At 46.0% G+C, this 22837-nt stretch overlaps 2 protein-coding genes across 2 annotated transcripts; one reads left to right on the forward strand and one right to left on the reverse strand.

The window, feature by feature from the left end:
• Positions 1-272: 272 nt before the first annotated feature.
• Positions 273-2155, reverse strand: LOC117145868 (actin, indirect flight muscle). Its single transcript, XM_033311690.1, has 3 exons — positions 2072-2155; positions 631-1571; positions 273-567 (listed from the first exon to the last, which is right to left on the reverse strand). Exons 2-3 carry the CDS (start codon positions 1553-1555, stop codon positions 362-364), a joined length of 1131 nt encoding a protein of 376 aa, XP_033167581.1. The 5' UTR covers positions 1556-1571; positions 2072-2155; the 3' UTR covers positions 273-361.
• Positions 2156-7247: 5092 nt separating this feature from the next.
• On the forward strand, positions 7248-20808 carry LOC117145867 (broad-complex core protein). The gene is made up of 5 exons (XM_033311689.1): positions 7248-7909; positions 16662-16755; positions 16815-17943; positions 18022-18231; positions 18358-20808. Exons 1-5 carry the CDS (start codon positions 7843-7845, stop codon positions 19738-19740), a joined length of 2883 nt encoding a protein of 960 aa, XP_033167580.1. The 5' UTR covers positions 7248-7842; the 3' UTR covers positions 19741-20808.
• The last annotated feature ends 2029 nt before the right edge of the window (positions 20809-22837 follow it).

Raw genomic sequence — 22837 nt, forward strand, 5'->3', positions numbered from 1 at the left:
ATTTAATAGTTTTAATGGAAGATATATTTGGCTTTCAATTCACTGACTAGGGTTAAAAGCTCCTCATATACATTTGATTGCTACTCGACATGGAGCACAGCCACGACTCTTACGATTAGTTCTTCAAAGTAAAAATCCGCTGTACCGCTGCCGATGAAGTGGCCATGAAGGATGAGCACCGACAACCGGAGGTTGCCTCTGATTATCTGCTGTGAATCTGAGTTGGATGATAATTGTTGTGCGATGGGTTCGCTGCCTTTGTCTATCACTGTGCGAGCCGAGGTTGTTGGGAAGCTCGATGGATGCTTGTTGGTCGCTGCTGGTTGCTGCCTTTGAAGAGCTTTCGCGGCGGGCGAAAGACTTAAAAGCACTTGCGGTGGACGATTCCGGGGCCGGACTCGTCGTACTCCTGCTTCGAGATCCACATCTGCTGGAAGGTGGACAGCGAGGCCAGGATGGAGCCACCGATCCAGACGGAGTACTTCCTCTCGGGTGGCGCAATGATCTTGATCTTGATGGTCGATGGGGCCAGGGCAGTGATCTCCTTCTGCATACGATCGGCAATACCTGAAATAGAATACCAAAGGATTAGGCACGGGTGCAACTGCTGGAGCGAATGATTTGTCTTACCAGGGTACATGGTGGTACCGCCGGACAACACGGAGTTGGCATACAGATCCTTGCGGATGTCCACGTCGCACTTCATGATCGAGTTGTAGACGGTCTCGTGGATGCCGCACGACTCCATGCCCAGGAACGAGGGCTGGAACAGGGCCTCGGGGCAGCGGAAGCGCTCGTTGCCAATGGTGATCACCTGGCCGTCGGGCAACTCGTACGACTTCTCCAGCGAGGTGGAGGCGGCAGCGGTGGCCATCTCCTGCTCGAAGTCCAGAGCCACGTAGCACAGCTTCTCCTTAATGTCGCGCACGATCTCACGCTCGGCGGTGGTGGTGAAGCTGTAGCCGCGCTCCGTCAGGATCTTCATCAGGTAATCGGTCAGATCGCGACCAGCCAGATCCAGACGCAGGATGGCGTGGGGCAGGGCGAAGCCCTCATAGATGGGCACGGTGTGGGAGACACCATCGCCGGAGTCCAGCACAATACCGGTGGTACGACCGGAGGCGTACAGGGAGAGCACGGCCTGGATGGCCACGTACATGGCCGGCGAGTTGAAGGTCTCGAACATGATCTGGGTCATCTTCTCGCGATTGGCCTTGGGGTTCAGGGGTGCCTCGGTCAATAATACTGGATGCTCCTCGGGGGCCACGCGCAGCTCGTTGTAGAAGGTGTGATGCCAGATCTTCTCCATGTCGTCCCAGTTCGTGATGATGCCGTGCTCGATGGGGTACTTCAACGTCAGGATACCGCGCTTGCTCTGCGCCTCGTCGCCCACGTACGAGTCCTTCTGACCCATGCCCACCATCACACCCTGGTGACGGGGACGACCCACAATCGAGGGGAAGACAGCACGGGGAGCGTCATCACCGGCGAAGCCGGCTTTGCACATGCCCGATCCGTTGTCGATAACTAATGCACCCGCATCATCGTCACACATCTTGGCAGTTGTTTATCTGGAAGGGAGATGGAAGAGCACCACGTTAGCTCGATCTGCCGATTATAATCCTTTAAATTCTACTACTTAATGACAACATAGAAAACTAATTTATTTCTCAAGAAAATATTAAACTTTTCAAGATATTATGAGTGAAACTCTATTGTCCGCACATTTGAGCAAATAAAATCATGAAAAATTGCAAACATTTATTTTAATTTAGTGATATGTTCCATTTCCTTTTGACTCATGCTAATTGGTTATTCACTTGAAACTAAATCAGTGCTCTAAGAATATCCGAAAAGAATAGTTTATAGAACTTAAATTAAACGTATCGAATTAAACTCTTCACTTTATAATTAGATATTGAACTTTCGAAGACCGATTAATGACTTCTAGAAAAATCCATCAAGCAATCCGAACTTATTAAAAATCATTTTAATATCCTTAGTCCTTGTGGCTTTTTCTGTAATAATCCTTGGATCCTTCGACATTGAGGTCGCTCACACACTCACACACCTTTTAGGTCAACGAAAGGAGGTAAATTGGATAGAGTCGCACGTTCGATTCCTGTTGACGACTAGACTCAACAACAAATGGCACGCCGATCGGTCTGTCCTGCCTTTATATCTCGGCTCTCCCTCGAAGCGATTTGAGTTGGATGCCAGGGCGGCACTGAGAGAAAGATTGAGCGAAAGTGCCGCGGAACAATCAACTCGAATCGATCCATATAAGCAGTTTTCGGACTTCTGCTCGTGCATGTCAGAAGTTTGGCTGCCTCATTGCACGAAGGCGACTCATCAATGCGCTTCACTAAACAAAGTAAGCCACAATTTAAGGAGGGTTAAGGGATACATATTATAGCATAGAATCATTTATTGACATTTCCTATAGATACCAATAAGTTCAAGTGAGATGTTCAAGATTGTGGAAATTTTGCACATTGTAATAGTTTAAGATACTGTTAGTAGGTAATATTTCGATTGGGTGAAAAAATCCTAGAAAATGGTCTCAAACATATAAATAGCTATCTTCCTTTATCTTTAATTCAGTTCATATTTAATCCCAGAATTATAGATTATAAGCTATTAATCTTAGGACCCTATTCATTAATTGTAGGGAGTGCCAGGAGAGAGAAAGCTCTCGAAAGATAAGAGAACGCCATAGTCGAGTGATTAGCAGAGGTGCGTGATTGTCGGAGCATGGGCCACCTAAACGGCAATCAGCGCTCTCGAGTGGCCAATTAGCCCCATCTTCGTCCCCATCTCCGTGCCAATCCTGCTGCCAATGGGCGACTGCTGCGGCGGACGACTCATTCGGCGCTGAGAGTTCGGAAAATAGAAACGGACCTTAGAAGGACCGACGCAAGACAATTGGCATCCGCGGCAGGGACTGGGAGAATGGGACATTTCAACGGGCACGCAGCGAGGCGAATCTAAAATAGACGCGCCAAGCAGAGCGGCACCTATAAATCAACATCAAGGTTGATCGAGATCTCCGCGCGCGGTGCTCGAGGAAGCTGCATCCACATATGCAATCGCATTCTACAGAATGCTGCACTTTGCATTGCGGCGCCGATGCAATCCCGAAGTTGCGAAATCACCATTTATCAGTGCAATTAACCAACAATTGCCAGCCAGACCGAGCGAAAATGTATTTTCTCAATCGAACTGTATTTATCCTTTTATGTAGATTTGATTATTTTTTACTTCTTTCTATTTACGTTTTCATTGCTCGCCCGCGTGAATAATCGAATGTGGTTGGTCTAAAGATAGGATCTGATTGCTCGGAAGTGAATTGGTGGCATTCCCAAAGCGTTTTATTTGGTAATTGCCTTGATTGTCATCGTGTATTGAGCAAGAGGTTAGTGGCTGCGGACTTTTAATTTTTTAATTCACTATAAATCATTTACTCATTACATTGATCTTGCTCACCATTTATGCAAAGATTAATATCTTAACTAAATTTGCCAATTTTGCATTCTAGATATTTCTGAATTATAATTTTATTACGGCAAATTGATATTTTTTTAATGACATTTTTACTGTACCCTTCTCCCAATTTGTCATCTTTCTACCGATATTTAAAGTGGTAATTACTTAATTTAATTACTATAGCATTACACATAATAATTGTATATATGTACGATTTCAGAAATAATATCAATTGCATTTAAATTGATGTATGTACGTAAGAATTTCCCAGGATTTATTTATTTAAATATTGCCTAGTCGAGACAAGAACCATAAACTAAAAGCATGAAAGTCTTAGCATACTTTTCGGCTGAAGCAAAAGCCAGTTATAGATGGCGTTGTAATGCACAGCGAATGGTCTTTCACTTAACAACCTTTAAACGAGTTTGTGATTTCCTTTATGAAAAGAAGAGAATATGAAACATCGAATAGCTACGAAGATAAATAATATATTAAAATCGCTTCAACACGGGCCCCTCAAAAAAAAGCTCGACGGAACCCGTTTCCGCTAGCGCACCTAATGTCGGTGAAAGAGCGCCAAGCGAAAGCCAAGCGACAGAAACGTGCTCCAAAACGAAAGACTTAAGACCCGAACCTGAACCTCAAGCAGAAGTAGAAGCAGAAGCAGAAACAGAATGAGAAAAGCAAAACCGAGCCGAGCTCGAAAAAGAAAGTGCAAGTGGACGCAGATGCTTAAGTATTCCGTCAGCGGAGTCGGGCTTATTTTCTTACTTCGTATTGCGCCTGTGTTGGTGCTGGTTTCACGGGCAGAGCGCGCCGCTGGAGACCGAGACCGAGACCCAGACCCACAGCCACAGCCACAGCCACTTCACCAGCACCACCACCATCATGATCACCGCCATGGTAACCAGCACCACCACAATCACCACCGGAGGCAAAGTTAAAGCCAAAACCTGAGCCACGAGCGCGTTGGCGATGACGACGCCGACTGAGGCTGCGGCTGAGCAGCGGCCGCGCAGCTTGACCCACTTTTTGGCCCATACAATCAGAATGTTTCATGTTTCGATTTTATTATTTTATTTTCTGTTTCTCTTTTCGGCTATCTTTTCGATTTGCTGGTCAGCAACGTGTATGTGTGTTTAGTATGTATGCGAACGGGCTTGTATGAGTGCGAAGTTACTTTTTCTTTTCTTGCAGCTTGGCTGCTCTCATTGAAGTTGTAGGCCTATGCGAGATACGTGTGTAGATACAAGAACCATTTATTTATTTCGTGGCATGACTTTCGAAAAATTGTTTTATATTTCACTCGCCGCTGCGTTGCTGTGCGGGGAAAAATTCACTGCCAACGGAGATATTACTTTCAGATTCCTTACTTGCCCATTAGGGAGGCAGCGAAAAATCAATCTGGATTGAGCATTAAGAAGAACAAAAGATCTGCTTGTACATGGCCGTTGGATTTTCGACTGCTGCATGTTGCTGTTCCTGTTGATCTTGCTGCTGCGTTGCTGCCGGCAGCATGACATAAACTTTCGATTGTCTGCCCGTCACATAACTGTTACTCGTCTTCTGCCTCCGTTTCCCCACAGCTCCATCTCCGATTTCCATTTCCATCGCCTTCTTCTCGTTCTTTGGGCCATTTCTTCTCCGCTACCACATCAATTTGGACTTTGGGCTTAAATGGGTAATTGGGTCAGACCCCGTTGGTTGCTTTCGGGAAATGCTCATTTCACTTAAAATTCTTTGGCTTATATTTTTGGTTTGTTACTCATACGGCAGCTGGCTCTCGTTCTTTACGAGACTTTATGAAATTCGGAAATCTCTTTTCCTCCTCGGATTTTACAACTTTCGTGGCTTATTCTTTGCCTTGGCTGGCCTTTGTGGCTGGGCGCTTAATGCGTTTGGCATCGTTTTCGGCATCTTCGCTCGTTCTGCCTCGCCCTCTGCAGAGCTTCTTCGCCGTCTTCTTAATAATTTTATGTTAATTATTAAAAAGTGAAAATACGATTTTGGCTTTTGGGGTCTCGACTCTTAGCTGCATTAATCATTTAGCCGCGATACATCTTGGCTCGTTTCTTTTTCCCCCAGCAGTGCAAACGGTTCTGGCCCGGTCGAGATTTATATAACGAACCGGCCGTCCAATTAAATCTATTAGCTCTCCTATTGACAAAGATCATCGTTTGGCAATAAAATGCGTTTTCGTTTTCAGTAGAAACAAAATATTCCGTTGCTCATTAGCATGTAAATACAAATTCGGGCCTATTAGTGGGTCGAAAGTCGTGGTCATGCGACACCAGATTGAGCACTGGATGACTAAATGGATCTTCGACAGGTTCTGCATCCCTACTTGAAGTGGATGTGGACACGGTATACTCGGTGTATCCGCAATGGAAAGATGATTTACATCTCTATATGTAACAGTCGGTGGCTTTATCAGAAAACTTTCACCCAGCTGGGTAAAAGATGTTAAAAGAATCGATCAATCGGCAACGGTGTGAACTCACAAGCTTAGAATACTGCCTCTACAACTTTACAACATTGAAATTCTCGCCGACAATTTATCAAGCTTGGGAAAATCTCGGAAGAAATAAAAAGCTGACAAATGCCGTGTAGATAGAGGCCTACCACTGTGCCCCACGGCGGCAGCGGGGCAATTCAATCCAAGTACAATGGCCAGGGGAAGTGCTGCAGACATCTTCTACATTAGAAAGTTTTCTACAACTACAACCAGCAGGGCAGCATCGCGCATCCGAGTGTAAGACAAAAGAAACAACTGTAAGTGCAGAGAGCCCCGGCCCCCGAAAAGCACCCAAGACCCCCAGCAAGCCCACTCCAAATGGAGCCTGCTGAAGACAGAGCTTTGCAACGCTCACTGCGCATGGGTAGACCAGTAGAAAGAGCAGTACGAGCACCAGACCCAGTCCCAGTCCCAGTACCAGTACCAGTACTAGTACCGCCAGCAACAATGAGAAATGCAGCGGTGAAAGATTTCCAAATGCAACTCACTGCAACTGGTGAGATGATTCAAGTTGATTTCTGCCCGGCTCGCTGGGTGCTGATCTCCACATTATCTATCCGGTGGCAATTAAAGTATAATTAAGAATCTAATGGAGTTTCACTCTCCTTGTGCGTAATTAGCCGTGCGGTTTATGCAAAGAAAAGTAAAAACGGCAGCAACAATGGAAAAGCGAGCGGAATCAGATTGCCAGCGAAACGACGGCCAAAAATGTGCGACAAGAAGAAGAAAAAACGCTTAAATTATATAATTATAAAAAAAATCTTGACAAAAATAGACGAAAGTTGTAATTTTCAGCGCTTGGCAAGCTCGAGCAGCAGGGGGAGTGGGAAAAGTTGGTCTTAGAAGGCAGCGATGAAAGTTAAAGTTATAAAAGCAGCTGGGGAACGCACTGGAATCGAAACGATGGTAAGCTGTAAATAATTAACCATTTCGGCTTTGGTGTGCGAGAGTGGGCTCCCAAGGCGAAACTCTTACTCAGAGCACATGGCAAACACAAACTGCGGACCAAAACAAAAGACTTCAACGAAGAACCAAACTTGCTATGGCCCGAGTGTATGTGTGCGCTCGAACGTGCATGTATGCGTGAGAGAAAGAAATGGTAAAAGCACTCCTGAGCCGAAGAACCAACGGCAGAGCTTCCACCTTGCAGGTGTGTGAGTGCGGCAAGCGAAAGCGTCGCTGCCGCTGAGAAACGAAATGGAATGGCATGAAATTTCTTAGCGATCTTTGAGGATAAGCGCTGGTTTCACTGCGCGCTGCCGCACAGACGTCTACCGCGTTTCGAGGCAGACGTTACGTTCCACCGTTCGGCGCGCAAGAATCGCCAGCCCAGCTCGTAGAAAGTCGCGCCTGCGCAGAAACTTCATAGCTAGAAAATCATATAAGAAAAATACTCGAAAAGAAAACCAGATCATATGAAAAGTGTGGAATAGCAACAGCATCATGCTGCCCAAGTGCAATCAAAATGTTGTCCTCTTTTGACTCTGTGGTTTTGCGATCTTGAATTTCACTCCCCCTCTCCGGATTTTGATCACCACGCATCCGTATTTATTAACTGCCTTGTGTTCTCTGCATATCAAAACGCAAAAGTGAAAGTGATTTTTCGGTGTTTCGTTGCGTGAGTGCCACTTGAATGACAAATATTGATATGCTACAATGAAAACCGGCCACCGACAGCCAACCAAATAAGCTTCGAGAAGAGAAACTATCAACGAAAATAACATATATTTTGTGTGTGCCCATTGGATTACGGAAAGTTCCCGAACAGCTCAAGGATACCAATCGGGATTGGAGTACACCTAGCACACAGCGCTATTATTATCAAACAATTGGATTTGGATATGGCTGCCAACGAGATTATGACACCCACAGTCAATGCGAATTGTCAATACTCGACCAGATATTGTTGTAAGTTGCCTTGAACTTGGCTAGCTACTAACAAGCAGTAGTTACTAACTACTAGATCTACTTTGGGTTTGGCAAGTTGCCTTACTATGCTGTAGGGAAAAACTATAGATACACATATTCTAAGCTAGTTTTACCTATAAGAGGAGTAACAAACGCATTTCAGATCCGTTCGAGTCAGGATATGCTCCATTGGAGTACAGAATGCCAAGCGAAAGCAACAAACAAACAAACGATCGAACCAAGTCGTGCACTCGGGCAACCTGCGCGGCCAGAAAGAAATTTTGAAAACAAAAAGCAAAAGCTGCTTTTTTATAGAAAGTTTCCCCAGCAAGGGGACCCAACTGGCTGGAGTTGCAGCCAGTTTGGAGCTGGGAGTTTGAAGTTGGGAGTTTCGAGCTACATGCTACATGCGATGCTATATGCGATGTGTTGCCGTCGTTGAGCATCGGCAGTGACTAGCTGTTTGTTGCTTCTGCTTCTGCAGTATCTGTATCTTTGGCTGGCAATGTATCTGTATCTCTGACTCTGGCTCTGCTTCTGCCTCGGTCTCGGTCTTTTGGCCTGGCTTTAGCTTCAGCTTTAGCTTTGGCTTTGGCAGCTCGCTTCTGCCGCTGCTACGACACGAATATTAATAGGTGAAAGTTGTTGCTTCGTTTCTTCGTTTTTCTTTCGCCGTCGCAGTAGCCGTCGCTGCCTCCGCCGACGTCGCTGCCACTTCTACAGACACAATGAGTAATAAAAGAAAGAAAGATCCCTTTTCGGGTACAGAATTTATGTCTCCTTTCAGCCATTCGGTAATTTCTCCCCGTTGCCAGTAATGTCGGTTTCTCAGGCGAATCTCTGAAAGAAATCCTTACTGCCTTCTGAACTTTTAACAATATTTATATATATTTAATAATACTTGTATTATGATTTTTAAATATTTACATATATTACATTCATTTTGTTACTTGTCACATTTTAATTTCACATACGTACATCGTATTAGATTTTCTTTCTCTGTGGGTGAATGTTGCTCGTTGGCTTCGAGTCCTGTCATAAGCTGACCCACTTTCTGGCACATTTCATTGCCATGCAAATGGATTTGAGCGCAAACCAGAAATGCATATCCCTACAAGCTCAGCCTTCAAGCTTGTTTACCACTGGCATTTACCTTTTACCATTACCATCCACCATCTACCATTACCATTCCCAGCAAACAAAAAGCACAGTTTCTTGCTGTCGTTTTGGCATTTTCATTTCCATTATAATTAAGCGATTACATAAGCCCAGTTTGTTTACAAACTCGGCTGGGCAGGTTCGCGTTCGTTTCGAGTTCAATGTCCCATCGTTGGGTCGGTCTCCAGATTGCAACAGTTCCTGCGCGACGCGTGTGGATCTCTCTCGAACGTATACGTAATATTTGTGTATGATTTGCTTCTGCTCTAGGGCCAGCTAGATTTCGATTTTGGGTTCGATTTCGATGTGCTCGCCACAACAATTTATGAGCGAGCCTGTTAGTTTCATAAATATTTTATATGTCTGACTCCCTGGCACGCGCAATTATTGCGAATGACGCATCGGATTTTCTGTTGGCCAAAAATCGATGCCAAAACACAGCTGAAGTACATAACAAGAAAATAGTTTAAATGCTGGCGTTGGCGAGCTGAGTGCTGGAGTTTTGGAGTGTTGGAGTGGAATTGGAATTGGATTGGAGTGGAGGTTGCCCAATAATGCCGTTAGATGATAAACCGCTACAAATTATTTGTATATATCACACCATCCATTTCTTCAGTGTTATTTCTCCGATTGTTGTTTCTGTTTTCTATTTTCGTTTCGTATGGACATTATGCAATCTGCCATCTTGTATCTGGTCATTTGTCTCGAAGACATAGGAAAGTCACAGATACCATCGCTAGCATCAGATCGGCAGATGATCAGATCGTATGATCTGACCAATGCCATTAGCCACTAGACACTTCTGCATGTTATGAAAGTGAAAATACGCTGTGGCCTTAGTAACCAATTAAGTTGGCAAGCCATTAGAGCTAGATATTTGGGGCTTTCTACTCTGGAGCTTGCGTGAATTTCTCACATTTTTAGCGCTATTCAGCCAACTTCCTACTCCGACACGTAGCCATCGTTATGCAATTGCTTATTAATTCTTTTATAATGCCTGCGTTGTGGGTTAGTGCTGTTTTCGGCGGCCGTTTAATTGGCCATCCGACGTGCGAGCAAAAGTTGGTAAAAAGATAGAAGTGCGGCTGGAAGTCGGGAAACGCTTCAGATGTACGACCATTTGAATTTCAGTAGCTGGAGGCAGATGTGGCTGCTTTTATGCAATCCGGAGAAAAGACTCTTGGCTTAGCAACCAAAAAATATTAAAAAAACAACGTAACTGCCCAGGGGCTCGTAAACAAAAAGTCAGTGATCGATAGGGGAAATGTACAAAAAAAAACGAAAAACGTAGACACATTTCTCCAACGGAGTTGCAATTAATTCGAAATTACCCATGATAGAATCGCGCTCGCCGCAGACATTATTGTTCGCCAAAATGCAAAGAAACATAAATGAAGCATTTGTATTTCGCACGAACAGAGAAGACTGGCGGCTGGCCACAAAAAGCGGCAGAGAAAGAAATGCTTAATTTTATTTTTACATCCTCCATTCATCGGGTGTTTCGCATGGTATCGTACTACTATAACTTACCTTTCTTTTGCTCACTCCGTTTGACTTAGCGGACTACCGCAACAGTGGCGCCCTCTATGGCACACCTGGATTGGCACTGGTTTATTAGAACTTTCACTTTAGGTCCGCTTCAATTTGGGGCTCCTCTGCTTTTTTGTTCGCTCTGCGGCTGGAATTGAATAATAGGTGTTGGGGAAGAAGAAGTGACCCAGAAAGTGAGTGCTGAGACGTCCAATCAGTGCGGATGAGTAATAGTTTATAGTTTCCCAACATTAGGTGGGCTGGCTGGCCGTCTTGGGCGCTCGATAGAAAGTTAACAAACTAAATTCGAAGCGCTACTAATGCACAACCACAAGTCATCTCATTTCGAGTGGATAATTGCAGGCGAGGGCGCTGATGATCAGAAACGGCGAAACAACAAATAAATCATATAAAAAACATTTTGGCTAACGTGTGGGGAAGGTTAAGTTTTTATGTAAGATGCCGCAATTTAATATGATTTTTATTTTCTTGGCTGGCGGACAAGATATCTTGAGGTTCGCCAACATCAACAATGGTTTTAATAAATGATTTGTTGTTTGAATATTTTTCGGGTTTTTTCGCACTCGCTTTGAAGCATTGTTTCAATATCTACCCCGATGTATCGACAGCACGTAATGCCATGCGTATATCTGTATCTGTATCTTTATCTGTATCTACCACTCATGTAGGTGTGTATGTTGGCTCTTACCGCTATTTACATTGACATTAGAGCTTTAGGTTTACGGCGTTTTTTCTTTTTTTCCGTTTTTTTCCTTTTCTTTATGCTGCTGCCGCTTCTGACAGCGCAAAGTGAAAGTTTTCGACGTTAAGACTGCGAGTGTGCTGAGCTGAGCCAAGTTAAGTCGAGCTAAGCCAGCGAATCGTGCGAACGCACCGAAATCAGGTGGCTATATCGGTTCGCAGCGATTGGCCAGCCTCGATAAGAATATTAATGCGTCGTGTGTGCTGATGAAAGCAAAAGTGATTTTCTCGGTGACACATTTAAGTGTCTGTCCATTGCGTCTCGCTTTCAAATAATGCCCATACTCATTAGCCAGCCGTTAAATCACATGGGCGGTAATAGCTTAGAAAACGCCAGCATGCAAATGGTAAATGTTTGCACTTAGCCCCGGCCAGAAATCGCTCATCCGCCGTGTTGCACTTTCGAAAAAATCCCAAGGGGAGATAGAAATTGTGCAGCAAGCTCCAAGTGCATGACAAACAGTGCAATTGGGAGAGGCGGAGAGCAAAAATCTTTTGTAAAAGTTCATAAACCTTCTCGCAAACAATGAGATTACAGCGAATTTTGGCTTCTGCAGCTGGAAAATCAGCTAAAGTAAAGACCGTGCTGCATACAAACACATGTATGTACACGAAAAGTTAAACAAAAATTTCCCAAAGCAACGGCGCAGAGAAATGCACAAAGAAGGCGCATAAAAAATATTTTTCCTAAATTACTTCTGACGATGTCGAGGATAATGATAATTGCCATGATGATCGTAATGCCGATGATGATGATGATGTTGCTGGTCATGATTATATGTAGTGCGGAATTTCCACAGTTGGTTAGCGTACATTCAACTGCAAAATGGAAAAGCAGCAAGCACAAAGAGAAAAGCCCGCTGGCGAAAGATAGAAAATTCCCCGCAACAAGTTGGCTCGCTGCTTTGGTTCCACGACACTGTCAGTTTTGGTTTATATCATCCGAGGCTTTCCCGCTTTTCCATCCAACCAACCATCCATCCATCCAGCCAGCCTATCAGCAACTGCATACAGACACACACATACGAAGGTCTGTGGTCTTTGTTAGGCTTTGACTTTCTTCTTCTAGGTTTTCGCTGGAAAAATCATAACAAACAAGAGTGTTTCTTTTACCGTTCGCCCGTTGGTTACTGCTATCTCCAGACTCATTTGTGCATCATTTGGGAGAAAGTAAAAGCCAAGAATTAAATGCCACTAGCCGTTGGCTGAAGCTGAAGTTGAAGTTGCAGCCAAAGCTAAAGCTGAAGCTGCAGCTTGGTCGATGACTTACATGGTAAGTGCAGCCACAAACCGCCTGGCACACGGGGCGTATGCGCATTATAGCCGCTGGTCCCTGGCGTGCGGAGAAAATACCGAAAGAAAAGCAGCGGCTGTAGAAAACCGAACTGAAACAGCATCTGATGGAAAGCCACATGACGGTCGGCTACAGTTTCAATGCAATCGGATTCGTATTGGGAGTCTGGTTTCCGTGGCTCTTGCCCAAGCTGAGGCCCATACGAATTCTGGCATTCGTTTGGGCATCGCATTCAAGTTGAATGCATTTTAGCCAGCGAATGGCAGCGCAAGACTTTTTGAAGTTCACGGTGAACTTTGCATGGAAAGGAAAGGAAAAAAAAGGAAAATAAACTCTATTACTGCAGGTTTCTGTTTTAGTATTCATTTACGTTTGCAACAAGGGGCATTACTTTGAAATTCGAAGTTCAGTAGAATTGGAACGCAATCTATTGTCTTTTCTAGGGAATTGAAATTGGAATTTTAAATTGTAAATTGAAGGAATCCGCGGCTATTAAGAATCGGACTCTGTCAATCCAGCTTCCATCAATCAATGTCGCCCCTCAGAACTTATCTCTGCCCAATCTGGCATAGAGTGCCATTCCATTAATCCAATCCAGTTCCATTCTCCGGCCTCTGCGATCTGCCTATCACTTTCAGTATTCGGTTATCGGGAGTAGGGCACGTCAAATGCTTCATTAATTCCCGCTTGCAGTTGGATGGAACAAGAAAGAAAGAAAGACGTACACAAATCCTGACCCAATTAGAAATTCTCACGCAAAGAGGAGACTGAAAGCGCAGAAACTGTGGACACGCGGAGTCTAACAAGAAGAAAGAAGACAGAGAAAAAAAACGAAACGTCACGGTTAACAATTCCACGTTTAATCAAACAAACAAAGAATTAAGCAAGAAGAAAACTTGCCATAGCCTACCAATATCTGCCTGTTGGTGAAAGAAAAAGAAAAGTGCAGGAAGCCAAATAAGCGTGGCAAAAAGAAAGCAAGCGAAACGAAACGAAGCGAGCGCGGCTCAGCACAATGGAACCGACCAAAAGAAGCTTACTACCAACTATCCATCGAACACTTTTAGCCATTCTAAGTAGCCATAGTCCGTGGCAATAAAAATAACATTCGAATTCGAAGTAGCAGCCAATTATAAAGGCAACGTGATTGGACGCCCAAACATGCCCAAAAACCAAAGAAAGAATCATTAAGATCCCCGAAATGAAAGAAAAGAAAATAACCCAGACCCATACAAAGCGTGCACAGAAAGAAATACTTTTTCACTTTTACTTGAAAATCTAGAAATGAGCTGCTCTATAAAGATACTTATCCAGGATCTAAGTTAACTTCTTTTTGCAACTAGAGATGGATAAAATAACCTCCACTTCTGTTAGATCATAAATAATGATTCTCAAGAGTTTCAGACCCATTATAATCCTATTCTTGCGGTGTACCCATGCTTGTAAGCTACGATGGGCCTGCATTTCCGAGCCGTAGAACCGGTTCTCGACCCACGAAAGTGCTCCAAACGGAAGTGAAGCACGGCTAACGTAGCGATAGTGATGGAGAGAGGCAGATAAAGAATCGTCATCGGGCGAGAAGAGTTGGCTTGAAGACTCGACTCCACTTCGGCGATGCTTCGTCCGAAAAATATAGGCCAAAAGAGAAACTAACGGTAAACGTTGTTTCTTCGCCCGATGGCAAGCGAATTGGATTGTCTGCGCAAGAAGCGAACACCACAGCAACAGCATCAGCATCCGAGGATTTGGGTTACATAAAAGGGCGCAAACGGAAAGTAGAAACCGAAAGAAGCGAGAAGCAGTAAGCAGTAAGCCCAGGGGCTCCATAAAGTGGCCAAAACCAACACACTCAAACACCCGAGCACTCTTACGAGCACTCACACACACACACACTCAGACCCACACGCATTAAACTTGTTGCGAAGAAAGTGAAACTTTTGTGTGAGCCAGAGCTGTCTTCAGTTCGCAGTCTTCTGCCCCCTGGCCCCTGGATATACGAGCATATACATATAAATGTATATACTCGAATGTATATGTATCTGTATCTGCGAAAGGGGAGCGTGGAACTTCAGCGTGTCACGATCAAGCGCGTAGAGCAACGCAGAAGGTTGAGGTTGTTTTGCAAGCTGGCGCTGCCTGCGAATTTTTTTCAGTCTTCAGCTTGTTATGTTTACTTATTTGGCTGGCCAGCAATTTTCGTGCTTTATTTGTGTTTCGTATTTCTCGAATCTGACGCGGAGATTTCTTAACGAGCGCTCTTTTGGGTTGGGCTAGGTTATAATGCTGCTGCTGCCAAACCATTAAACGAATCGAATGGGGGCTTGGGAATTGCTCAACCATCAGCGAACTGATGTCGATCTAATACCCCTTACCTTGACATAGACCAGGCCAGTGAGTAATAGAGTTTCACAAAGGCAAAGCCCCAGGCGAGCCGAAATTAGAAAGTACTCCAGTGCATCGGGCATTCTTGCCGTCGAGTCAGCGGAAAATCCAATCAAATTTTGATTACACTTAAAACAAATTAAAGTTATGCATTTTTTCTTAAAACTATTATGACAAGTATAAAATATTCACACTAGTGTAAGTGCTTTACTTTTACGATTAAATATATTCATTTTTAATATATTTTAAAACAGTATTCAAATAACAGCAAATATATTGTTGAGTTTGAAGAGAATTGCTTTAACAAGAAAAACTAAACTACTACATTATTATATAGCATGATTTTTCTCGGTGTAGTCTGCAGAATGCAGTGACCAAACTTTTCCCAAGTTGTTCCCAGCCGAATCAAAGCGGCTGCCGCCATTGCCGAGCGAGCTTTTTCTTAGATCCGGCTTCGAATGCTCGCCGCTGCAGCGGCAAACAATTTTCTCTCGAAGAAAATCAGTTGGAAAACCCAGCAAGGCTGAAAAGCGGCGCTTGTGCGACTTCTTGGATGCAGTGCAGCCACAAGACAAGAAATCGACCGCAACCGAAGTCAAGAAACGTTGCGAGAGATACGAAGAGCCGAAATGCAAAAGCCGAAGCCGAAGACTTGGCCCGAAGACGGGGCCATCGGGAAAAGTGAACGAGTAGAAATTACGGTAAATAAATAAAGAAAGACGGCTAAGAGAAATAAGAAAACGCGAACGGCGTCGTCATGAGCGAAAGTGAAATCTGCTAATGAATTCTTCAACGTTGAATAGTTTTCAGTCATTATGGACATCGTCGTACATACGTATGTACATACACAGTGCCGTTGTACGTGGCGTATACTTGATACTTGATGGTTACTCGACTGTGCGTGTGCATGTGTGTGTGTGCCATGTAACCGGGCAGAGGCAGCCATTCCTGCATTTCAGCGATCACTTGACGGACATGCGCATCTGCAACTGGAAACGGAGATGGGAATGGTTGCACTGAGAAAACAATTTCTATGATACGATTTTCTATCAGCTCGAAAAGCCAGAAGAATATATTCCAAAATTTTATGGGGCTTTGACATAATGAGATTTTTATGAATATCTTTCAACAACTTCTATCTGATTTTCTTTCTGTGTAGAAAGAGCTGTGTGGCCCAGAGCTGCTACCTCGGTTTTGCCAGTTACGATTTTGGGCTCTGGTACGCGGTTTCAGTGGCTAAAAGCTACTAGATTCGTTATAGCAATTAACCACAAGGCTTAGAGCCGTAAATGGCCGAGCAGGCATCGATGCCGATCCGCAGCCAGATGATTGCAGTGATTATCCGATTCCGACTGCCAGTCCGACTCCCGACATTCGGGTTCATTGAAACCTGCAGTGCAGTTTTCTATAATTCGCCACTCCGGCCACCGTTATGGCCAGAGGTCTTTATCGATGGAGTGCGGCTTAAACTTGAAATGCATTTGGCAGGTGGAAAGTGGCCGCCAGCCAGATCAATGCCCCTCGATTTATCTCCTTATTTTCGCAGGCTTAACTATCTGTAATTCTTGCCCAAAAACATCGAACGAACTGAAATTGATTTGCATGGTTTCCTTTCCTTATTTGCAGGGGAGGCGGAAAAAGTCAAATCATTGATCAGATTGCGGGCGGAACTGTCGCCTTTGTTCACAGGCAAGCGAAATGCCTCCAAATATGCCTGGGCGTAAGTAATCAGCAATCCCATTGCATAGCTCTTACTTAATCTTGACCCTTACTCCTCAGCGTGGTGGAACGGGAGCTCAATGTGCCGCTGCCGCTGTCGAAGATCATCAAGAAGTGGAACAATCTGCTGCAGGAGTACAAGGCCATCAAGATGTCCGAGGAGCCCAAGCGACGCGAATGGCCCTTCTTCACCCTGATGGACGTGTACTTCAGCGACCAGGTGAACGATCCCTCACTGCGTCTCTTCTCGTCCACAAAGACGCTCAGGGAGACCCTGGACGACAGCGTCTTCGAGGATGATCCAATTATCGCCTCGGCCATTGCGGCGGCCACCAGTGGCGCCTACATGGACATTGATGAGCTCATCCGGCGGCAGAAGGAGCGTGCTGCTCTGGCCGCCGAGCGCAAGTTGGCTGCCGCTGCCAGCGGAGTCACTGGTGACTACAAATTCGATCTGAAGCCCATGCTATCGAACAGCAAGTTCAACAGCAACAGCGAGATGGCCAAGCTGTCCAAGAGCGTCGACGACCTCTCCATGCAGCAGTACAAGATCAAGCAAGAGATTATGCGCCAGCGGGAACATGAGCAGCAGGAGAACATGGTCAAGATCAAGCAGCACGCACGCCAGCAGCAGCAACAGCAGCAGCAGCAACAACACCACCAGGCACAGCAGCAGCAGCAGCAGCGATTCCTGGGCCACCAGCAGGCCCTGTCGCCGCATCCACACCGGCTGTCGTCCTCGTCGACGCCACCAGCTTTGCAGCACGCCCTGCAGCAGCAGCAACAGCACATGCTGCAGCAGCACCAGCTACAGCAACAGCTGCAGCATCAGCAGCAGCAACAACATCAGCAGCAATTGCAGCAGCAGCAGCAACAGCACCACCAACTCGCTCATCCCCACCAGCCGCACACACCGCGCCCCAGTACGCCACCCACCACGGCGCAGCAGATCCACATCACGGCCACCCAGCACCAGGCCGCCCAGCAGCAGCTCCACCAGCAGCAGCACCAGCCGTCGCACAAGCAGCAGCAATCCTACGCCGATCCCAACACCATCGACCAGTACCTGCTGTCGTGGAACAACTTCCATGGCAACATGTGCCGCGGCTTCCACTCCCTGCAGAAGGATGAGAAGATGGTGGACGTAACCATCGCAGCCGGCGGCAAGATATTCAAGGCACACAAACTGGTAAACTAGCGGCTCAACGCCAGGAACTCCCGTACTCATGCATCGCACCCTCTTTTCGTTTGGTCCTTTTCGTTGCAGGTCCTTTCCGTTTGCAGTCCCTACTTCCAGCAGATCTTCCTGGAGAACCCATCGAGTCATCCCATCCTGCTGATGGCCGACGTGGAGGCCAGTCACATGGCCGGTCTGCTCGACTTTATGTACAGTGGCCAGGTGAATGTCAAGTACGAGGATCTGCCCGTGTTCCTGAAGGTCGCCGAGGCCATGAAAATCAAGGGGCTGCACACAGAGGTGGGTTTACTATAGGCTAAGCAACTAAAATACCAGAATACAAAGCAATTTTGCTGCTGAAACTGAAAGCTGAAGTTTATTACGAATATTTCTCTAAGTGCAACAACCTTTCACTTTCACTTGCAGAAGAACCTGGACAGCGATACCAGCGACATAAGTTCGCCGCATGAAAGCGACGGCACCGAGTGCCGTTACGAGCGTGGAACGCACAGCGTGAACATCACCAGCGGCCATGCCGCCGGCTATGGAGGAGTACCGCCGTCGCAGCAGTCCTCGCCGTCGCCTTCGCTCAATGGACCCAACCGCTGCCCCACGCCCCTTTCCAGCGGAGGTTCCGGCAATCCCAATTACGCCGGCTTCCGGGAGCACATCAAGTCGAAGGCCACGCTGGCCGAGACCTTCATGAAGAATCTCAACAGGAACAACAACAACAACAGCAGCAGCAACAACTACAACCACTTGGGCGGCAGCAATGGCAGTCTCAACCTGACGGAGGCGGAGAGCAACTCCTTTGCCATCCTGCAGGCGAACAGCAAGAAGATGCTGGACTCGGCGCGCAAGCAGCACAAGTATCTGGCCAAGCGAAAGGTCCTGATGCACTACAACACGGAGCTGGGTGGCGAGAAGCGGCTGAAGGAGATGGAGCGGGAACGCTATCCGAGTGCCGAGCAGCATGACGACGCCTTGAACAACAACCACAGCCACGCCCAGGACAACATTATGGAGCCCATTATAACGACCATTGTGCCACAGACGCCGCCACCATCCACGCACAACAACAACAACTTCAAGATCCGCCTGGTGGAGAGCCATCACCTGACCAACAACAACAACCAGAACCAGAACCAGAGCAGCAACAACAACAACAGCAGCAGCAGTCCGGAATCCAACAACTGCAACAACGATGAGGAGGCACTGAATCTGGTCCAGATACCCAATGCCAACGGGAGCAGGAACAGAGAGGCCACGCCCACATGTGCGACTCCGACGCCCGACATTCAGCTGATCAAGCGGGAAGTGGAGACGGAACTGCCGCCGGCGGAGAACCTAAGTAACAACAATGGACACGTCGACGAGATGGCTGGAGCAGGATATGATCGCAAGTACGATGACAACAACAACAACAGCGGATTGGACATGGAAACGGACTCGAACAACAACAACAGCAAGCCGGGAGGCGACAACAACAATGGTCTAGCATTGGCGCTGGGCAAGCACAAGTTGCTGAGCGCGATCAATAGGAGCATGGAGCAGAATCACCCAGATCATGAACATCACGATCGGAATGCCGATCACGGCGGGAACAACTGCAACAGCGACGACAACAACAACAATCACAGCCAGCACCTGGACCTGAGCACCATCAAGAACATAGCCACGGCGGAGATCCTGTGCGGACTGAAGAGCAAGGTGCTCAAGCTGGAGGAGGAGCAGCGCGAGCGGGAGCGCGAAAGGGAGCGGGAACGGGAAGCCTGTCGCAGTCTTAGCGAGATCAAAAATGCGGAGTGATCCCCACGATCGATCGTCGGTGGGTGGAACCCACACGGCCCAGACAATTATGCATTTGATTACACACAGCATGGAGCGGAATCAGCCGAATCTATGTTTGCTAATTATAGTTATTTATTATACCACTTAATATCGTTAATGTAATTGTAATGACCTGACCCCACATGAACATTGGTTAGTTTGGTAGGCCTAGCATTCGCCCAGCACACCATTTAGAATCCCTAGCAGCTAAGACTCACGAATCATTAACGTATCGTATCGTATCGTATTGTATCGTATTGTATCGTATCGTATCGTATCGTATCAGATCAGCTGATCAACGATCGGTTTACAAACTTAATTTTAGCACTTTGGAAATTGGCCCTGTTGCAATACGAGTTAAGCCCATGTTAAACATATTGATATCGTTTAATAATGTATGTGTAGAGCAGTATGTTGTAGATTAATACGCCCCCCAGTCGCACTTTCGACTTCGATTTTCAGCTCTTACATTATTTATACACACACATATCGTACTACGAATGTATCTCAACACCAATCACGCATGCATATGAACACCCCCCCATACATACATACATATTGCCCCATATACCGACGAGTATAGTAACGACATCGGCCCCGACCATATGTAACCATGTAAAACTGGAACGGGCCGTCATCTGCAAAGGATCAAAAAGAAAGGAACAATATATGTATCTCGTTTTTAGTTTTAACTTGCCAGACCTTTTCAATGAGCACTCAGATAACTCGGTTACATGCGATCGTATTCAGCTCGGCGCTCAACTTTCACCCAGAAGTGGTTCCGGATCTTGTTAATTGTTGTACATGCCCATGTGCCTGGAACCCAGCCCCAAGTCCCCAAAATGAATTAAACGCACGACTCTTGGGTCCACGAGCCCCTCTCTCAACTGCAGATTGACCAGAATTAGCAATGCACAGTGTAACTCGTACAATATTTATTCAGCTCCTTTACATTAAAAACAAAACTTGTGTAATGTTTTCGCTGTTGAACATTTTTTTTATTGTAAATGAATTAATGAATGAATAAAGAACCCAACACATTCAAAATTGTGATTTGCGTTGATATTTCGATTAAACTATAGCAAAAGTAAGTTAATTGTGTAACAATCTAAATCTATAAGTAAATAATATTTAATCTTTAACTATCAGGGTACTTAATCAACAAATAATAACAAATCATCTGATCCTCGCTACGTTCAAAAGTTCAAGGACCCGAAGTGCTTACATACACTGACAAAAATGCGCTTCGATGTGTAGCTTAGACTCTCCTGTACCTCTCTCACCAACACCAACACACGGGCAGCAGACAAAACTCTCTCCTCCCACTTTCTCTCTCTGTCTCTGGCTGACATCCCTTGCTCGACTCAGCGAGAGCCAGTGAAAGAGCATTCGCCGGAGAGAGTGGTTCACTGCGCTCACTGCGTCGGCGCAGAGCCGTGGAAAGTGAAAAGGAAGGAGCAAGGACGAAATACATTTTGTGTATTTTCGGCGGTCGGCGGTTGGGGGCGCGCCGTTTTTTGCCCTTTTTTCGCGCGCGCCCGTTGTTGTAATTGAAAACTATACCGCGACACGAAGGCGGCCCGAAGTCCTGCCCAAATCTCGCACTCACACCGGCGCAGTCGGGCGCACTCGGGCGCACGCATACACACACACGCACGCCGGCACGAAGGACGAGCGAAAGGACGAAGCCGAAAAGCAAACGAGCACCGCCGCCGCGGCAGTTCTCTGTTCTCCGCTCTGTGTGTGGTTGTAAAAAGGCGAAAACGTCACGGGAAAAACCGGTTAATAAATTATTGCTAATCGTAATGGTAAAATGCACAAAAAATATATAAATAAATGCGTATACCATTAAATCAAACTAACTGCACGGCCCCGGAAAAGTGTGCATAGAAAAATGTCATTTGAAGCGCCCAAGAGCAGTGAAAACTCCAAGTGAAAAGCCAAGCGGTGAAAATTTCCAACGGAACAACGTACGCTCGCTGGCGTTCCTTTTTTTTCCAACATAGTCCATTGTTTTGCGGCCATTTAGAAACTGCGCAAAAGGCACAGGATGCGTGGAGCGGATGTGAAAAGTTGATACACTTCCAAGCCACATGCGATACGCTTGTGTCCGCAGGATACGGAGAACAGCAGTAGCCGGAACCTATCAGGATGCCAGGATTAAGGTGTCCAGAGGAGCACCCTGCCAGGCCGAGAGACCCTTGATCGAATCCCTCAACTACAAGCGCTTTAAGTATATCTCGCCCTTGGGCGGTACTCCCAAAAAAAATCGTATTCCAAGTCAGCAAGGATATATGCTCCTGAAGGTGAAGACTGCAAAAGTGGCTGCGTCGGCGGCCGTCGCCCTGAAACAGGAAGAAAGCCGAAGGATCAAGGAGCGGGAGTGGCTGAACAACAACAATCAGCCCTGGCCATAAATGAATTTTACGTATTTCGGTATACACACTACAAACGCCGACTAGCGCCAGGACCAAAGCCCCAGGACGATGGGTTCGAGTTTGAGTTCCATTTCGAGGATGACGATGATGATGATTATGAGGAAAAGCCAGAGGGAAATGGAAATGGAGAAGGAATAGGAATAGAAATTGGCAAAACCAGCGGCAAAGGCAAGGCAAGGGTGGGTGGCTCTAGACCAAGTCCGTCTGCGATTGTACGAGTAGTAATACACACACATACACAGCAGATGTCGTATAGAGAAAGAGTGCCAACGGCAAGAGGGAGAAGAGAGTGTGTCGGTGTGTGAGTCTGTGAGTGCGGGAGAGAGGAGCATAAGGGATGGTCGCCGCTTACTTTTCATACACATTTATGTGTATTGTACTACTCGACTGCAAAAACTGCAGCGGGCGCAGGAAGGGGATGGGGAAGGGGAAAGAGCCAAGGAGCGGCAACAACAAACCGAGACTAGCCACAAATCAATCAGTCGACAGGGAAACACCCTACACAGCGAAAAAAAATGGGCGATCAAAAGATTTTTTAATCGCTGATACATTTAATGCATTTATTCAACTTTAAATTATGCCAGTATAAAAAAATCAACATTTTTTTGTCTTTATGAAAGACATCTACCTATATTTTA

Source organism: Drosophila mauritiana, chromosome 3R (genome assembly GCF_004382145.1).
Source record: "Drosophila mauritiana strain mau12 chromosome 3R, ASM438214v1, whole genome shotgun sequence".
Taxonomy (NCBI): Eukaryota; Metazoa; Arthropoda; class Insecta; order Diptera; family Drosophilidae; genus Drosophila; species Drosophila mauritiana.